This window comes from Pieris rapae, chromosome Z (genome assembly GCF_905147795.1).
Source record: "Pieris rapae chromosome Z, ilPieRapa1.1, whole genome shotgun sequence".
Lineage (NCBI taxonomy): Eukaryota > Metazoa > Arthropoda > Insecta > Lepidoptera > Pieridae > Pieris > Pieris rapae.
In genome coordinates, this window is record NC_059534.1 from 8,295,816 (window position 1) to 8,315,083 (window position 19,268).

Here is a 19,268-nt window from a genome sequence, read left to right on the forward strand (position 1 = left end):
AAATGCAACGAACTAGACATAATATAATGTTTGATAACAAAAAAAAATATTATTTATTTTTACGTATTTAATTCTAAAGTCGGTAAAGTGCAGACTAGCTTATTAAATTTAAATAAGATAGAAGAAAGAATACTTTGTATAAATAGGTTTTTTGTTAATAATTTCAATGACCAAACCTTTCAAAAAGGCACTTTACGAATACAAACATATTACAAATAACACGACATTGGCGGGGTATAAATTATTTTGAAAGTATAAGAAAGAAGGTTTATAGAGATAATTAAATGACATGTGAGATCGAATTTAGGCTTATATGATTGTTTTACATTTTTTTATTTAAATGTATATACAATTATCCATGTGCTTCATTGTTTTAACAATTATGTATTTTTTGATAAAATATATTACACGTGGCAATACAAAAATTGTATGTCAACAAACATATGTTTAAATTTACCTTGTACGTTTTTTGTGTACAATCAAGAATGTATTAAAATGCCTAATGTAATAATTATTTATTATGAATGATAATGATTTATAAAAAGGTGAATAAGCTACATCCGGAAGTATCGTAAGCGGTCAGAAGTTAGTCAATTTCGTCAGACAGTATCTCGCTCTCGATGAAGTTTTCGAGCGGAATAAAACGAGACTAGAGTCGGACGAAGGGTGACGCCGCCGCCCGCCCAGTCGACGACCGCCCGCCTTGCATCTCACGCGCATAACCTGCAAAACAGGTTAGTACATTTCCTTACATTCTTTATAAACTTGTTAAAAAACGATTTTAAAACTACATATATATATTATACATAACAAATATCATCATAGTGTTTTTGTTCGCCTCCCACACGCTTATAGTACATGAAGGAATGAAGTTTAGTGTTCGAGTTTGTAACATGAAAAGTATGCAATAATATTTGGATTTCACAGTTTCATTGAACTAAATTAATAATTATTGTATCGCAAAAGAGCCTTAAACTAAACGCATTATGAACTTTAATGACGTAGTTATCAGTATAATCATAAAAGTAACGTAAGTTGAGAAGGCTTGAAGAACTATCTAGCTTAATCAGCTTTTATATTACTTGGAAATATGGTAAAATTCTTTCACAGATATAGAATTTAATACGAAGCGGTCTTTTCTAATGTATGTAATATGAAACAAAAACGACCGCGGGTTTTAATAACACTGATTTTTATAGCTAAAAATTTCATTGTATTTGTAGAATGCAAAAGTATCTATCATATTATGATAGACACGCTCATAATTGACGAGCAAAACAAAAAGTCTAAGTCGCGAAAACAATATAAAATGCACATTATGAATAATACTCGTTTTTTTTCTGTTTTTAAACTTCTGACAAACATTGTTCAGATGTGTGTCAAGTTCAGTTGTAAAACGTAATTATTTAAGATTGTCCGTCGATTTTATTCGTATAACACGTGCCGCTTCCGCTTTATTTATTGAGTTTTTTATATACACCGAACGCTCAGTTGTATTTTGGCTAGTGAATGTGAATTTTAGTTGACAATTAGTCACACAATACGCGTAAAATTTAAATAGGGTATTGTAAACCTACGTATTTACCTTTCGTAAATTCATATAAATATACATTTGTATGTTTCCATAGATTAGTGGCTAACGCCGTCACCATCTAACCCTATTTTTAATTTCCGACGAAATATTGATTATTTCAAGTAAGCACAAAACGCGGATTAACATTTGTCTTAGAAATATGAATAGAATGGACACATAAATATATACTTCCCATTGGAGCAAAAAGGAATGCCTAACGAAAATATTATAACTAGATATAACCTAATATCGAAAAATAATTACACGTATAAATTCCACTCTAAACAACTTTCTTTAGAAATAAAATAAGTATGCATAAATTTCGCTTATTATTAACACTTTCCCCATGAATTCCCAATAGGGGTATCCAATACAGGTAATGTAAATTTCTATGGCTTTTACTCTTGTCATGTCCCCTTTAATTGTTCATCACATCTGTTTCTGTACGACCTAAAATTCGTTTCAATGCTGCTCTTTCGCAAGCCAAACGAATAGTACAAACATTGTCAGTTTGCCTTAAAATATAGTGTAATTAGATTCCAAATTAGATTGTTTTTCCGCACACGCGTCATACGGTCATTATCCCATATTTATACGAAAATATCGTTTCAGAAAATAGGTTACATTTGCTTTGGAACAAACATCGCTGTTAACAGTTGTGTTATTTTATCTTATGTACTGTTTTTTAAAATTTACCAGTAAAACTTGTCCTAAAATATTTTTTATTTAGATATCGTACGAAATAATAACTACTGGGAATCGTAATAATAATACATTTATTTATAACATTCTTTATTGGCCGATAGAAACCTATTTACCTAAAGGCCTATAATATGTTGTTTTATATTATATAAACAAAGAAAATTTTAAAATCAGGCTCTGAAAAATTATTGTAATACAAATGTTTCATGTCGTCCATGATTCATTTACTTTAAAAGACTACAGACAGAGTAAACTTCTAAAAAATAAAAAATAAGTTAAAACATTAATCTGATTGTTTAAAATAACATAATAAAGTTTTAAGCATTAATATACAAACACTGAAATTCTAACACGTTTATTTTCTTAGAGTTTACATTTAACAACGTACAATACAAAACAATGTTTCTATTTACAAGAAACCAGCGCTTGTGTATACGCAATTTAATGTACTTAGGGCCTGTTTCACAATGTATGGATAAAGTACCAAATAGCTATGCAACATATAAATTATTCAGAAGATAAAAGTTCCAATACTTCGCGTTTCATGGCGAATAGCGCTATCTGACAGTCGTGAAACGCAAAAATACTGTTTATCCTACCAATAAGTAATATATGTAATAGCTTATTTGGATCTTATCCGGACATTGTGAAACAGGCCTTTAGTAAACCAAATATATTAGACTACTACTGATTCTACATTTAAAATATACAACGTCTATATGATTGCGAAAGAGATGAGACCTATATTAAAATTATTATTTATACGTGTTACAGATGTTTGTCCTTATTTAAAACGCTATAGATATCGGTTTTGGCTAATAAGTCTATACCTAGTTATAAATTTACTGAGGAAAACGGATACGGTGGCAACTGGGATGTATAAAAATAATTTGTCAGGATATCCCATTGCATCGAATGCGCTACAGTTATTTTTAACTGCGTCGCCGTCTATACAAACAAGCTATCGATCCACGTCGCGATTATAATTTTGTCCGTATGTTTAAAGGCATAGAGTGTAAAACCAAATGTGGGCGGTAATCGACATGTCTTTAAAATGCGTGAGCGCAGTGGTCCTGTCATCTGTGTGAGACAAGAAGCTGGGACTCGCTGAAGCACATTTAGAACATGTAGTACCATTTACGATGTAAAAAGTGATCTGACTTTACAATATTTATTGTCGCATTGTATGCAGCTTTGAGCTTCTCAGATCGTGTCCTTTAAGAATAAACCGAGCCCAACAGCATATTATAAATCCCAATTACGTTTTTTAACAACATTGGAATCCGAATCTTGATTATTCTTTCTTGGCAGGTGCAAAAAGATTTTTGTGCCAACGGAGCTGTCGAATGATAACCGTTAAATTAATTAATATTTTAATACAAAAATATGTTAAATAAACAAATTGTGTTTAAAACGCATGCAGCGAGTGCAGACATGGGTAATAAAGGAAATGTACAATAGTTAAATCAAACCGATTGATTAGCGTTGTAAATTCGCACTATTTACTAAGCCTAAACGCGGCAGTAAAATAACAAATTTACCCCCGTTGGAAGCAGATCCTATCGGATTAGAGTAAATAATTGATTAATTCCTAGAATATAAGGCGTGCACAACACTGACGACAGCCGGGAAGCCGCGTTGACCCCATTTTGGGCGAGGCAACAACCCGCGCCGAACTCAAGTCTTTGACACTTAAACAGAGAGTAGGCCATTTATTTTCGTTATGTACTTTAGACAGAAATACATCATCAGTTCTACTATTTTAATTGTTTGTTGCGGATCAATTTCGTCTAGTATTTCAATTGAATTAAACAAAAAATTTAATTCACAAACAAACTTACCTTGTGCGTATATTTACTGTGGTACTTTTTCTGTACTGGGAATAAAACGTTTAACTATAGACCTTTACCTATAATTAGATATTACGAATGAAACAATGCGCCTGGGCAGTAAATGTAAATGGCGCCAGCCCGGAAAATTATGCAATACATGCTATGTTCTGCTCACCAACAACACTATTATCCCATGCTCCTTGTTTTTATCGATCTATTTTGATACAAAAGTTTTGGTTCGTCGGTTAAGATTCGAAGTCGCGATTCAGAGCTGTTTTTTTATATCAAAAACGGAACCCATAGCCCATTTCTCTCAATTGAGACAAATGGTGCACAATCGGGAGTTGGTCATCTTGACTAGAGCAGTGTTGGCATGGCAGCATGTTGCAAGCAGCAAAGTTGTAAAGGTCGATCTCTGGCCGATGGACAGTTTCTATCTGTACGTTGAACACGCCGTCGTATGGTGAGAATACTGGCATGCCTTTGTGGAAAATTCGATGGTGTGTGTTAGGTTGATCAATTACTTGTATATTAGAAATTATAGAACAGAAACAGAAATATCAGAGCAAAATTATTGTAATATAGACAATTGCTACTAACATATTACGATATTTTAATTTTAACGCATAATAGTAACTGTAATCATTTTAAACAGTTGCTTTCTTGTAAAACTCGATCCTGAGTTAACCTCGTCCTTTATACAAATTTTACTTTGTTTGTATGATTCATAGATTCTAATTACCTACGGAACAATGTTTCTTAGGTCATTCACTGAACCCGTGAGCGATGCCAGGTAGAAAAAAGTAAGCGTAGAGTTGAAAACAATGCAAAAATATTCTGTTCAAAGAATTTGAGCCATGATTTACATAAGGATTAGTGTCTGAACCATTTCTTTCTGTAGGTTCTTTTATGGATTTTTATAGCTTATTTAGTTAACTTATAAATTATAATAAAAATCATAGTATACTGACAAAGAAAAAATATGAATGAGAGGCGGTATAATAGATATAAGCAGCTGTAGCGGCAAGCCCAACTTCTGTACACTGTTAAGAGTTTATAAAAAATCACCAATTCTTGCACTATTAAAAAAAACAATTTTGTATATATGTATAAAGAAATGAAAAAGAAATTTGCTTCTATTAGGCTTAATTTTTTTATAATATATACCTGACATTATTTAAAATGGATTCGTAGACCGTTTTTCAGTTAGTTGTTATGAGGAACATCTAAATAATTCCCATGCCCTACGATCTTTCCTAACTTACGGACAGCCTGACGTGTTGCTCAAAATTGAATCAAAAATACATTTAATTCGGAAATAGGGATACCCTGATGACAGAAATAAAACAGCATATACCGGAAATATACAACTATCTTCTTCTAAGATACGCTGATCCAACAAAACTGTTATATCGTTCTAATAAACTGTCCTCAGAAGTAGGTTGTCGACAGGGTGATGCCCTTGGGCCTGCAATTTTTAGTTAGGTTATAAATCCAATAATCAAAAATTTTAATTTCAACGTTTGGTATTTGGACGACGGAACCCTAGGAGGTGATGTGGACACTGTGTTTTTGGACCTATTTTTAATTAAAACTAAATTTTCATAAATAACTGCGACTTAAATTGAAATGCAGTTAAACAAAAATTTCATATTTGGGATCTATTAAAATAGTTAACAGTATTTCCCTTTACCTTTCAGGTTCTCCAATTTTTGATGAATCTATTTTTGAATATATTAATAATTCAATTACTATATTCAAAAATAGAAAAATATTGTTTTAATCGCTTTTGGCTACATCGTAAAGTTATCATAAGAAGTTGTGTATGTAGTTGAATCAAATTAATACATAAGATTTTAGAATTAATAGCAGACTCTTAGAACAAGATATAATGCGGCGGTGACAGAAATAGCACCTATTTTCACTACGCAATAAATTTATTGTGTAATTAAATCAGTCGGAAGTGTTCCTTACTTGATGAACATTTGGACTGCAAATAATATTTTCGTAAGACTTCTGCATAGAAGTACGACCAACAAGTAGGTATTTAAGTATAACATTGCACGTTCGACTCAGAACAGATTAGATCCGGAAAAAAATATTTTGCGATATTATATAATTATTATATATTATTTATAAGATTAATATACATTTTGCATTTTTTTATAGAACAAGGAGCAAACGGGCAGTCATACCCCCGCCCATGGACACTCTCAATGCCAGAGGGCTCGCGAGAACGTTGCTGGTTTATAAAAATCGGTACGCTATATTCTTGAAGGACCCTAAGTCGAATTGGTTCGGAAATAATTTTGTGTGCAGCTGGTTCTACATAGTCGTGGTGCGCGGCAGAAACGACTTCAATTTTAATGCCCAGATCTTGTTAACGTTTTAACCAGTTTACATATTTAAAATTATATATAATAGGGCAAGATTCTGAAGTCGATTTAAGTATTTATTAAAATAATAAACAGTCAATAAGACAGTTGCCGAGGATAAAAACAAAATTTCAAGACACAAAAAGATGTTTTACACTTTTTCCACTTCAGTTAAGTTAGCCAGGGGGCGTTTTTTTTAAATCCAGCGCTGCTTCAATTTTTATGGTTTTTGGCCACAGATTTATATGTCAGTTTCATGATCATCTATTATTGTATATAAGTATATTCTGGTGTAGGGAAATAACATGAATCATTTTATTCCGTTATGCATATTTACAAACATTTAAATTTTATTGTTTACAGAAATTACAACGTGACGTGTGCTTTATGGGGACAAGGTTAGGTCAGAAGTAATGTCTTTCCGGAACTATGTAAGTATCTTGTTGTTATTACTTAATTATGTACTTGTAAAGGCAACCATTGTTTTTTTTACTGCTCTCATATACTGCATAACACATGCAAGCTTGCTTGCTCCGATACTGCTTTTACATAATTCTATGTTCGATATATACGACGTTGACGTCAGTTTCTATTGACAATTTACAAACACAGATTTATTTAACTTTAAAACCTTAATTTATTTAGACAATTTATCTTTCAGTATGATTCATCATCCTACGGTAGAAACAGAGATGCGGGAAGGTTATCGAGTTCAACTACAGACAGACCGACATCACTTACAACAAAATATACTACGACATCATCTATAAAAAGTTCTAGTATTCCGGTTGCTTCTGACCGCACATCACGAGAAGAGACACCCATTAGTGCAATAACGAATAGATATGCAAGCTACAGTAAAAATAATACAGAAAAACCCACAACAACATTGAAATATGAGAAGAAAGACTATACAAAATTGTCAATTCCATCAGTTACATCTAGTAAAAGCAGAGATGTTAGCCCTGTTACATCCGTGTCTCGTGTCTCTAAATATAAACGTCAGGCAAGCCCTGGCCCCAGTCTAGATAGAAAAATCACAAAAAGTTACAAAGATAAAAATAAAGATATTGGACATTCGGATCGTGATAAAGACATTCCAACAAAGACTGACAAGGCTCCAGGCTACAGCAGTCTGTCGAACTACAAAATATATCCTCGGCAGTCAAATTATTCTCGCCCTGTTAGCAGAACCGATTCAAAACCAGAAGTGAGTTACACCCGACCTGTTTCTAGAACAGAAGCAAAACCGGACATTAATTATTCTCGACCCAGCACCAGAATAGAAAAACCTGAACCAAGTTATAACCGCTCATCCACAAAAACTGAAGCGAAACCGGAAGTAACAGTGAATAGATACGCTATTGCCAATCGATTATCATCATCATCGTATTTACGGAGTCCAACTACAATTAGGAGACCGACTTTGTCGCCAATAAATTTTTCTGAAAATATCAAATCGGATCCAGATAAAGTTACAACACCTAATAAAGACACTATCATAAAAGAAAACCATATTACAAATAATAAGGACGCTATGCAAAAGAAAGAATCACCAGGTGAATATGAAGAGTTAGAGACTATTACAGTAATAACACGCCATACATCTCCTACACCGCCAGGGTCGTCATCGTATGTTCGAAGTAGAAGAGCGGATCTCGCAAAAACTATAGAAAAAGTTATAACTAGGAAAAAAGAACGTCCTCTATGTTATGACAAAGAAATTCAGTCAGACAGATTAGATGATCCAACAAGGTCAAGCCGATTTGCAGGTTCAACAAGAAGTAGTGTCACAAATTGGACTTATTATTCTCCTAACGTATCTAGTTATACGGGATATGCTGGGCGTTACTCAACACAATATTCTAGCTTACGTGATAATTCTTATAGAGACAGAAGTAGTCGCAGTCGAAGTAAAGAACCATCAATACCAGACAGCCATGAGTGTAACTTGTCATTAGAAAAAGGTATGAATGATACCGACTGTGAGGAAAATAATACTATAAGTACCAAAAATGCTCAAGATATTACAGTTTGTGATAAGGATAAAGATGATGAAACGTCAGAAATAATAATAAACGTAAATCTTAAATTAAAAAAAGCAAAAAGTCCATCTTCTGTGTCAGTTACAGAACTTATTGCTCCAGAAATCACTATAACAAACAGCCAATTGCCGCCCCAGCCTCCAAAAAGTGAGACAACTATAAAAAGCAAAAAAGTTAAACAACGTAAATCTAGCACGGACTCTTCATCGGACTCAAATTCAACAAAGAAACTTTTAAAAAAAAGAAGTAAATCTTTGAGTTCAAGTGATTCGGATCCTGGAAGTGAAAACCCGAATAATATAAATAAAGTTACCAAACTGAAAAAATCTAAATCCAATAATAAAGTGCAAAATGGTGTCATAAATTCCAATAAGCCAAGAGAAAGTAAAAGCTTGGAATCTAGTATGTCTTTATCGTCTTCCGTTAGTGAAGATGAAAATATTTCTAAATCAAAGACATCAGATTCGATATCCATTTCAACCGATGCATCAAATAATAACTCAAGCACAATTCAACAAAAAATTGATAATGGTACCGAAGAAGCTAAATCGTTTTTAATACGTGCTCTTGCACCAGTCACAAATTTATTTAAGCTACGAAATCAAGATTCGAATGAAAACAATAAATGTGCTGATAACTGTACTTCTGTTCCAATTCCTAAAGATATAACGCTAAGTTCTGAAAGCTCATCAAGGAAAAATAAATGTAATACAAATAGTGTTGTTGCTTCTAATGACGACAGTCTAGTAAGATTAAAAGCTATCAGACGAATCAAATCTAATGAAAGATCATGGTGGCTGGAATCGGACCAAAGTTTAAAAAATATTAATGAGAATAATGAAAAATCTCGCGTTATTGATGGTTGCGCACAAGACACCAACGAAAAACAAGCTAATTTTAAAATATCAGATAACAATGACTTTAAAGATACCAAGAAATTTTTATACATTGATGAAGAAAAGCCTTGGTGGTTAGATAGTAGTGCAAACATACCCGAAGGTATAGAAAGGTTGACTCCACCTAGAAGATCTTCTAGCGAAGAAGAAAAGAGTGATATTTTTGATGTCAACAAACTTCATAATAACAAATCTGGGGAACAGCGGGACTGGTGGCATGCAAATAATGAAAATAAAAACAATACAGACTACGAAGAAAATATAAAGTTAAATCGATCTGGTTCAGACCAACGAATATTTGCACTTCGAAGAATACGCCATATAGAGTCGGGCGAAAGACCGTGGTGGTTGTCAAGCGATAAAAACATTCCAGAGGGTATCGAACAGCTTCCAACACCTCCACCACAAGAAGAGAGTGAATCTTCTGATTCAGACGAGGTGGAAGTATATATTCCTTCTTCCCAAATACCTCGATTCCCCTTAAATCTACCAGATGAGCCGTTAGGTGATCGAAGAAGTCCAGAAGGCTTGGAAAGTCCGAATGAACCAGAAATATATATAAATCGCCATTCACCTTATGAAAATAATAAATATCTGAGACGAAATACGTCCTATTCAAAAAGTGCCAAATATATATCACGCTACACTGATATAGACGATATCTTAGGAACGTCAAATAATGTTTATAGTCCGTTTATGAATTCTATACTATCGAATCCTCAAAACTCATATGATGATGAAGAATGTAAAGAAATTGATCCTGCTCAAGTAAGGATACATGACAGTACTCCACAAATGCCTGTCATTAGGAAACTTCATTCTCGGTAAGAAAGAGTTCCTTATTTTTTTTTTAATTTAGCAATGAAGTTTTGTATAGCAAGTTTAATACTTACAGTACATTAACTTACATAACATTTGGTTTTTAAGGCGCCATATATTATGAAATATATACAAAAGTTATTTTTCTTTTTTTCAGAGGCGATTTAATAGACTATGAAAATATGAATCAGGTGAGTTTGATTTGTTTACTAGCAATGCAATATTCAGTTTAAGGATTTCGTAAATCAATTTTAAGTTATATGTAATTTTAAAATCAACATTAACTTTTGACTATGTTTTGCCTGTCGGAAACGGTTAGACTTTAAACCGTATCCTTTGCATTCTTCTATATTAAATTATAACTAGGCTACACACTTAAACCAAAAGTAGGAAATTTGATATTAACTTCGCCTTTATGTTCAATTTACAAACAGTTAAAGGTTGCATAAACGGTAAAGAAGAATGAAGGCTATTAAAATTAATTGCTAACTTGTTAATAATGTCACGTTGTAAAATGTAGACCGAAACAAGTACGAGTATATTATCTTAAGCAAAAAAGGAACCCATAACGGTTGGTGCGTTTTACGAACAAACAGGTCCTTAAAAAACGGAGGTACAATTATTCATAGACAGAAAAACTGGCTCATCCCACGATGGTTACTTGTCTAACTTAAAATAGCACAAGGTTTAAGTGGCCTGCATTGTCAGTTAAAGGTAATAATAGTAATTATCGCTGTCATTCTATAAAAAATAATTCCGGAGGCTTCCGCGCAAGAAGAAACGGGAGCAGTGAACTGAAGAGTGCACGAAATCCTTGAGTTAGGCCCCTATGGGAATACAGGGTAAGAAAGAGACGACCTTGTTTGAACCTGTGTGCGCAACTACACATTCTAAAAGAATGACGTCACCGTAACGTCAAACGTGGGCCGCACAGCATTTCATAGACGCCAAAACTTTAATTAGTTAAAAAAATATTCCTTATATTAATGAAGATTATTTAACATTTAGCTGAAAGTTCTTATCATAATTGTTATTTACAATATAGCGTATTCCTAACATTCTCTTTGCCCTGTATATTATTGACAATTTTGCTCCTCAAGTTGCATATAAAAAGTTTTCTTTGTCTTTCTCAGCCGTTATAGCGCGGTAATGCAGGTTCATCTTGTTATTATGTTGATATATTTAAAGAGCTACATGGTGTTATGTCGAGGCTTTGAAAAAGAGCCTATTCAAAACGGCTGGGTAATACCAACGTGAAAATCCTACCTGAGGCCTGCAGGTTGTCTTGCAACAAACTCTTTAGTTATACTTATGGCTTTGTCAAAGACAGACCGAAACCTTTTCCGTTCGTGATGAATAAATACGACTAAAAAAGTTAAGAACAATGCAGTGATTTTGTGATCCAACTTGTGTTTTGATATAGTGGTTGTATGTAACGTATAGTTGAATATTATTTTAATATTAATTTTGCATAGTTTATTAAGAGGAGCCGGTTTTGTATTTTTTTCACATGCACAAGATTTGCCGGTTTACCGGTGATAATTTTATGTTTTATGACTTGAAATAGAAATATTCGGCTTTGCGGCGAATGAATTTGCTTAATATCACATGTTTTTTTAAGAATCATAAATTATTATGTTGTAATAGAAGATTTATTTAAATGACTGAATGTTAACATTGTTATAATTACAATAATCGCCTCGAAAATACGTCATAATTTTATCATATCAATGTTAAAAAGTAGTTAAAAAAAATATTAAGTATTTTCTATGCAAATTTAAGCATTTCTCATACTCTATAAAACCTCACAAAATTAAAAATATCGATATATTTGAATATAATTTAAATTTCAGACTACAATATAATTAATCCAAAATACAATATTTCGTATAGTAATTAAATCAATTCCATTAAAAAAATCTCAATACAACAAATAAATTCATAAATTTACATTCACCGACCGACGTTATTTTATAAAAGAAAATTAATCCATGATAACAGTTGGCACATTCTGTATCCGGTTTTAAAACTGCAATCAAGTGTGGGTTTTCAACATCCGCAGATTGTCAATTTTTTTTTATTTAACACCTAAATAGCGATAAGCAAGACTTACAATGAATTTTAGAACAAAGGATCTCTGATAAAAGAGTCCAGACTGCTATTGTTTGCTTTTAACACAATATACTTTACCAGGCATTTTATTTAACCCCTAATTACACTTATAATCTTATGTTTTCCTTATTTTAGCTTTGTACAAAAACAAATCCAATATAGCATTAGTAATCAAATTAGTACATATGGTTTTATTTACACAAAGTGTAAGCCGTAACACAGAACTTAGACATGTTTTACGCTTTATTTGCTACTGATGATAACTACATGTTTAGGCTTTATAAATAAGGGTGCTAAATTACAGTTTTAGTTGTTAATTGTGACCGCGTCAAAAACATAATGTTAAAATTATTTTTATGTTAAGTTTTATGCATTTATTTTTAATTAGCATTGCATTTATAAAATAAATAAATTATGCATTCGTAATTCAGCACGATTACCTGTTTACTGCAGTTCTCCTGTTTTATTTGTCAGTTTGCGTTAATTATAGGTATGTTAAGGAAATATATTATAAGAACGTCTATAAACATTTTCGAAATATATAAGAGCAATCTGAGAAGCAAGACAGTGTTGATTTCAAAAATGTAATTTCTAAACTAACTTTAACTATTCATATAATTTTTAGATCTGGTTCTCAAATTTCAAACAAGTATATGCGTCACGATCGTTTTTAAATCTAATAGGCAAACAGGTGATCAGCCTCCTGTGCTTGACATACATCGTCGACTTTTAGACCCACTAAGGCAAGATTTTTTTCTCATTATGAACTGAACTGAAGCCAGGATCAAAACTGGTGGGTAGCCACTAGGCCAACACTGCATCAGTCATAGTTTGAAACATTCTTGGAAAGTTTGTAATGGAGTAAGAGATGCATTCAAAGTTAAAAGTTTCACTTACAAAGTAAAACATTTTGAAATAACTACACTTGAGACATTTCTATTTTAGTTTTTTTAAATTTATGAAATAGTTAAAAAACATAATATTTATTTTGCCTAAAATGTTATATTTATACTGCGCTACCAGTACTATCATATTTCAAGGCGCATAGGTAAATAATTTTCTATACTGTTGTGACTTGTAAGGAACTGATGATATCACCAAATCGATACCAACCTTGACAATGTCCTACACTAGTAAGAGTGCTAAATACTTAGTTTATCTAACAATTAAATAACAATTGTCAAGACGATAATAAAACACGCCTAAACAAGAAGTACACACATTTTTTTAGCTTTACAGTATCAGCCCTATTTGATCAAGTAATTATTACTAAAAATCAGTGACACTTTAAAAATCCACAAAATTTCGTGCAAATAGGTTTTGATTATAAGTTTGAGTTTAATAGTAATAGCAATATTATAAGTTTATTTTTGCAATAGCTTATTATAATGTATATGATACATTTTAGTTTACATATTTAGCCTACATCAGAGACTAACTAACTACCTTAGGGTAAGAGATTTATACTTGACATATGGAAGTTATAGCGCTACGACTCTGAACATACATAAGAAAGTATTTATATAGTCTTACAAATGATATGTAAAAGATTTACATATCATTTGTAAGACTAGAATCTTTCTTAATCTGGATTGCTTAAATATTTAATGTAATGCTAAATTTTTAAACTACAGGAACTTAACCATTGATAATGAATATTATATAAGAGGTATATCAGAATTAAGAGCAATGTTGGCCAAGTGGCTTCAGCGTGCGACTCTCATACCTGAGGTTGTAGGTTCGATCCCCGGCTGTGCACCAATGGGCTTTCTTTCTAGGTGCGCTTTTAACATTTGCTCGAACGGTGAAGGAAAACATCGTGAGGAAACCGACATGTCTTAGACCCAAAAAGTCGACGTGTGTCAGGCACTGGACGCTTATCACCTACTTACCCATTAGATTAAAAAATGATCATGAAATAGATTCAGAAATCTGAGGGCAAGATCTAAAGAGGTTCTAGTGCCACTGATTTATTTTTTATTTTATATCAAAATTAACCTATATTAATAAACACAAAAAAGTGATGATAAACTTTCAGATATTCATAGTTTAGCGACCGTTCTATAATCTACTTTTCATATAGACAGAAATCATCTTCTGTCTCTGTAGAAGTTTAACTATTTGTATTAAAACAACGAACCATAATTATAGAGAATTTAAACTACAGTCAAAACTGAGTAAATGACAAGTGTGTGAGCAAGGTAACTATATTAATGAGAGTATGCTTTGCCGCCCTTTTAAGAATCGGTAATTTCTTGAAGGACCCTAAGTTAGTACGAATTTATCCGGAAATACTTCTATGGGCAGCTGGTTCCACATACGCGGCAAGAACTGCCTTGAAAAACACGGTGGAATTTTGTAGTCTGCCTCGACGTCCGATGTTGGAGATCAGCTGCAGGTATTAAAACAAATAACTCCTCTGAAACGGGTCCCGTAATTTTGCCCTTCTGAAACCTCTTATAAGTGAGAAACATTAAACCTGTACATGTGATAGTCATTTTTTACGCGTGAACCTCTATAAGTCAGATTGTTTATGGCCCATAACTCTAGGTACTCTTATTTATGTTATTTATTTCAAATCAAATGTTCGTCTGTTATTGTTTTCTATAGTTATATAGACCTGTGAGATAGATTTTTCTGTGACTCTGTAAGATACAAACTCGAGTTAGTGTGATACCTCTTTAAGTATCGCCAACAAACTGTTATACAGTTTGGCGATTTTTGATGTTGTTGTAAATGTTTTGATAAAAAAAAGAAAGGAAAATGAGATCGCGCTCTCTTGAGCTCTGTGTATAAATATGTTTTTCATTATAGTTCCTTTTTAATATTACTATATCAAATAAATCAAAAGACCAACTATTTACGAAACTCGGTTATGGTTCGCATACCTACAGATTACAACATAAATTACCAGCAAATCGATATATTTAATGTGACTAAAAAATTCATAAAAAAATATTTAAAAAATCAGGTATCTTTTACTAATAATGGCTTTGTTTGTTCCTTCAAATTAAATATATATTTTAATCTACCAATCAATAAATCTTACAACTGTGCTCTGTAAAACTGTGCTTTATGTTTCTGTTTCAATGTGTATTCCGTATTGGCTTTTGTGTGTAATGTAATTGTTTGGATACTGATAAGCTGTAGGAATACTTAAATAAATAAATGAATTAATTGATTAATCAAGTAAATCTATCGCATAAAATAATTAAAAAGTTGAATCCAATTGCCAGTCGCCGGAACCAGTTGTCGCTCCCGAAAGAAACAGAATGACAGGTTTTTTCGCATCCAAACCGGTCGAATAATATTAAACTCCTGAGAAAATAAATAAATATTTATTAATCGATTATTTCATTTTTTAATAAAACAATTAAATTATCGAAGTCTGGATTATTCCAAATTCAAGTAACCAATTACTTGCTCAAAACTGGTCCTACAGTAGACCGATCAAAAATGCAGTACTCATTACAAGAGTTTTGTACTTGTATATCGGAAGATAATGATGTTTGAATATGTTTGTCTGTTTCTTGTGGTAATTGGGATTTCGATTTTAGCAATTAAAATGTGTTTTTCTAATGTATTAACAATGAAGTAGAAAGCTTAGTTAATCACTGATTTCTCACGACAGTGGAAAGTTTTAAGGACGATCGTTCGGTAACAACGGATTATTTATTTGACGTCAGGCTTTTAAAGTAATATTCGTTGCTTTAATGTTTATATGGAAAACCACGAAATAATCATAAATACTAATCGTTTACATTTCTAATAAAATTGTTTAAAATTAAATATAATAAAATATATTAATATCAATTCTTAAGAAAATTGCTTGTTATTATATTACTCTAGGAATTGCTGATCACGCAGTGCGATCAATATCAACCTCGAATTTAGAGACAAACGATCAGGCATTGACCCCTTGATTGGTTGCGACATAAAGTTTTATACCCAGATGTAATCAAGCGTGTACACTGTTGGGTCTTCGCTAATTTTTATTTTTTCGTATTTCGTCTTGACACAAGGTGACGCATCCTTATAAGTACGGTCGTATTACAATTATCTTTGAAACTTTGTGTATCTGTAATCGAACTAGCATCAAGGTTATACTTTCTATTATTGTCTATGAATATATGTACATATATTAGTATGAATTCGTGTGTGCGCGATATCTAATTTTAGTTTTTTGTCTGATAGTGGATACGAAAACCAACACTAATTTGGTATATGCATAGGCTCGGAGGTTCGACTTGGCATACAAAAAGGTCCCATTAACAAAACCATGCACGAAACTCACTCGTATGTCTTGTCCCTTTCTTACATCACCTATGGTAATAAGCAAGAATAGCATAATATGTTAGTGTATGCCACACATACGTGAGAAAATAACACGAAGGAATGCGTAGGCGAGCTTAATCTTACAATCCCTTTTCGTGTTTGGATTATTTGTTGACAAAAATCGTGCCCACAAAATCACTACTTGTTCATTTTCAAAAACCAGAACCTCCTTCAAAGATCGAAATTGTTGAGTTTCTAGTTCCTATAGAGATTTAAATTCAACAAATGTGCATTCAAACAACGACTGCTTTTGTAGAATATAGCGAATGAATACATATTGGTCGATACATATACAATGCATATTAGTCATACTTTCGTTTATAATCTATGCGAATAATTGCAACCAAATTATCGACATTTATTGAAGTTGGTCAAAAATCCAACAAAACTTTAACGTTGACGTCTATAAATTTAAAATCAATGTCATCTTATCAAATGGGCGAGGAACAGATTATGAATTTACAATATGAAATTAAGATTTATTATAAGTGTGATTATTTTGATCTTGGAAATTAATTCTGTTTCATCAATTTCAATTTACGCCTATAAATTACAATACAATGTATGTAATGTATAGGCGTAAATTGAAATACAATGTATGTATTTCTGTAATAAATAAATAATTCACGAAACATAGTTTTTCAACGGTTGACGTTTTTTAATAATTATAAAAATTTAAACATTAGAACCCGACGATCCATGGGGTGAATTCAACGCTATTATTTAAATCATATGAATAAAATAATCTATATGCTATAAAATAACTTACTAGAAACAAGCCACAAGTGTATATAAAATTACTAAGTAAGAGTTCAATAAAAGAAAATCAATGGTCGACATATTACAATCAAAAATTAAACCTTGCAAGGAAAAAGGTCTTAAAATCCTCATCTCGTAGGGGCCGAAAATAATTTAAACCTAGCCAAAATACATAAAAATAGGTCGAGGAATTTGGTTACAAATACCGATAATTGTATGTATAAATAGTAAATGCAACTTTTATATACACGTATTAATACGTGTATATAAAAGTTGCATTTACTAGTTAGAGATAACCTAGATCTTTCAATCGCTTTCCTGGACTGCATTGTAGTAAAATACAATAACTCTCTCTTTCTATTTCATCGTTTCTTTTGTAAACTAAGAATTTTTATAAAGTACGTTTTGTATTAAGGCCATAATAAAATTAAAAACGGAAAGAAATTTAGAGCATTTGTTTCTTAACAAAGTGGTCACGGGAAATGCACATAGTAATCATTGAAACGTCTCAGAGGGACGAATTTAAATTAAAATAACTGCATAGTGCATACATTATCATTAATGTAAATTTGAGAAATCGATTATATTTTGTAGATCAAATCAATTAAGACTAATTACTATAGTGTGAACACGTTAAGTCTTAGTTTATGGAATAATTCATATTAGTATAAAAAAATCTATTTTTTAAGGTATGGTTAACATAATATGTTATATAATGTTAATGTCTCAAAAGCTTATAAAGAGCTTGATTTGACAGTCAAAGTATAATCCGAAATGTATTTTCGAATCGAGTAGCAGTTGCATTGATGGGCTATAGATAAAATAAATATGTCTGCATAAGGTCTTAAATGTTTATTGAAAAAAGGTCTAATGAAAAAAATACGTGAAACGCTAAATATTTTAATTAACTAAAGACAATAATATAAGCAAAAACGTGACCGACCTTGACATATTTGTTATAAAATTCGCTGATTCGATACAGATTTTCATGAACAGCAAATATTCAATTCACACTTAAACCATTGTTCAAAGAGTTTAAATAATTTCCAGAATTGTCCGACTTTTTGTGATATTTCCTTTATTTTTTTATAAAACTTCCTGAAAATCGTTCATAAGGCTTTATTTATATAGGTTAAGAGCGTACAAATTCTTAAAGGGCCGGCAACGCACTCGCGAGCCCTCTAGCATCGAGAGTGTCCATGGGCGGCGGTACCACTTAACATCAGGTGAGCCTCCTGCCCGTTTGCCCCCTGTTCTATAAAAAAAAGGCTTTCTATACTCGTTCCTAAATTCATAAAACAACAGGTTTCATAAATAAATACATAAACCCGCATAGTTTTATTGAACCAAATGCAATCAACCCGATTTTCGTATAATCCAAAAAGATGTTTATTTTACTGAAAACTCTTGTGTTTTGACTCAAACGTCTAATAAACTTTTGTTTAACGTTAATCTGTAAGCCGGAATTAGGAACAGTTACAGTGTTTTGTTACGTCCTAATTTCTATCAAATATATGTCTTACAATTATGTATACTTGCTATTAATTGAGTGGCGTTCAAGTCAATTCTAAAATAATGAGAGGCGTGTTCAAGGCAATAAATCAAAATGCAATTAGCTGTACTTGGTAGCAAATTCCGTAATTACATTTAGTAATATAATTAAAAACATCATCATTATTGCAAGAGATTATGCTAATTCAGTGTAATATTTAGTCTATGATAACGATATACCTCGATTATAATCTTAAAATTCATATATTCGCTCTAATAATTATTGCTACACTATAGTGGAAATTACTGGTTTGTAAAGTTAGGAAAAA

The 19,268-nt window shown here is 32.0% G+C and overlaps 1 protein-coding gene across 6 annotated transcripts in view; it reads left to right on the forward strand.

Annotated features, from left to right (window-relative positions):
* The first annotated feature begins 630 nt into the window (after positions 1-630).
* Positions 631-19,268, forward strand: part of LOC110998154 (FH1/FH2 domain-containing protein 3) — a 48,296-nt gene continuing 29,658 nt past the window's right edge. For 3 of the 6 annotated variants that reach the window (XM_022266641.2, XM_022266640.2, XM_022266642.2), the window contains exons 1-4: positions 631-734; positions 6,846-6,913; positions 7,144-10,247; positions 10,400-10,433. In XM_022266641.2, the coding sequence (XP_022122333.2) occupies positions 6,896-6,913; positions 7,144-10,247; positions 10,400-10,433 (3,156 nt within the window). In that variant the 5' untranslated portion in view covers positions 631-734; positions 6,846-6,895. Of the gene's footprint in view, positions 735-6,845; positions 6,914-7,143; positions 10,248-10,399; positions 10,434-11,562; positions 11,675-19,268 lie in introns of those variants that run through there. The other 3 variants (XM_045634110.1, XM_045634112.1, XM_045634111.1) reach the window with 2 other exon arrangements.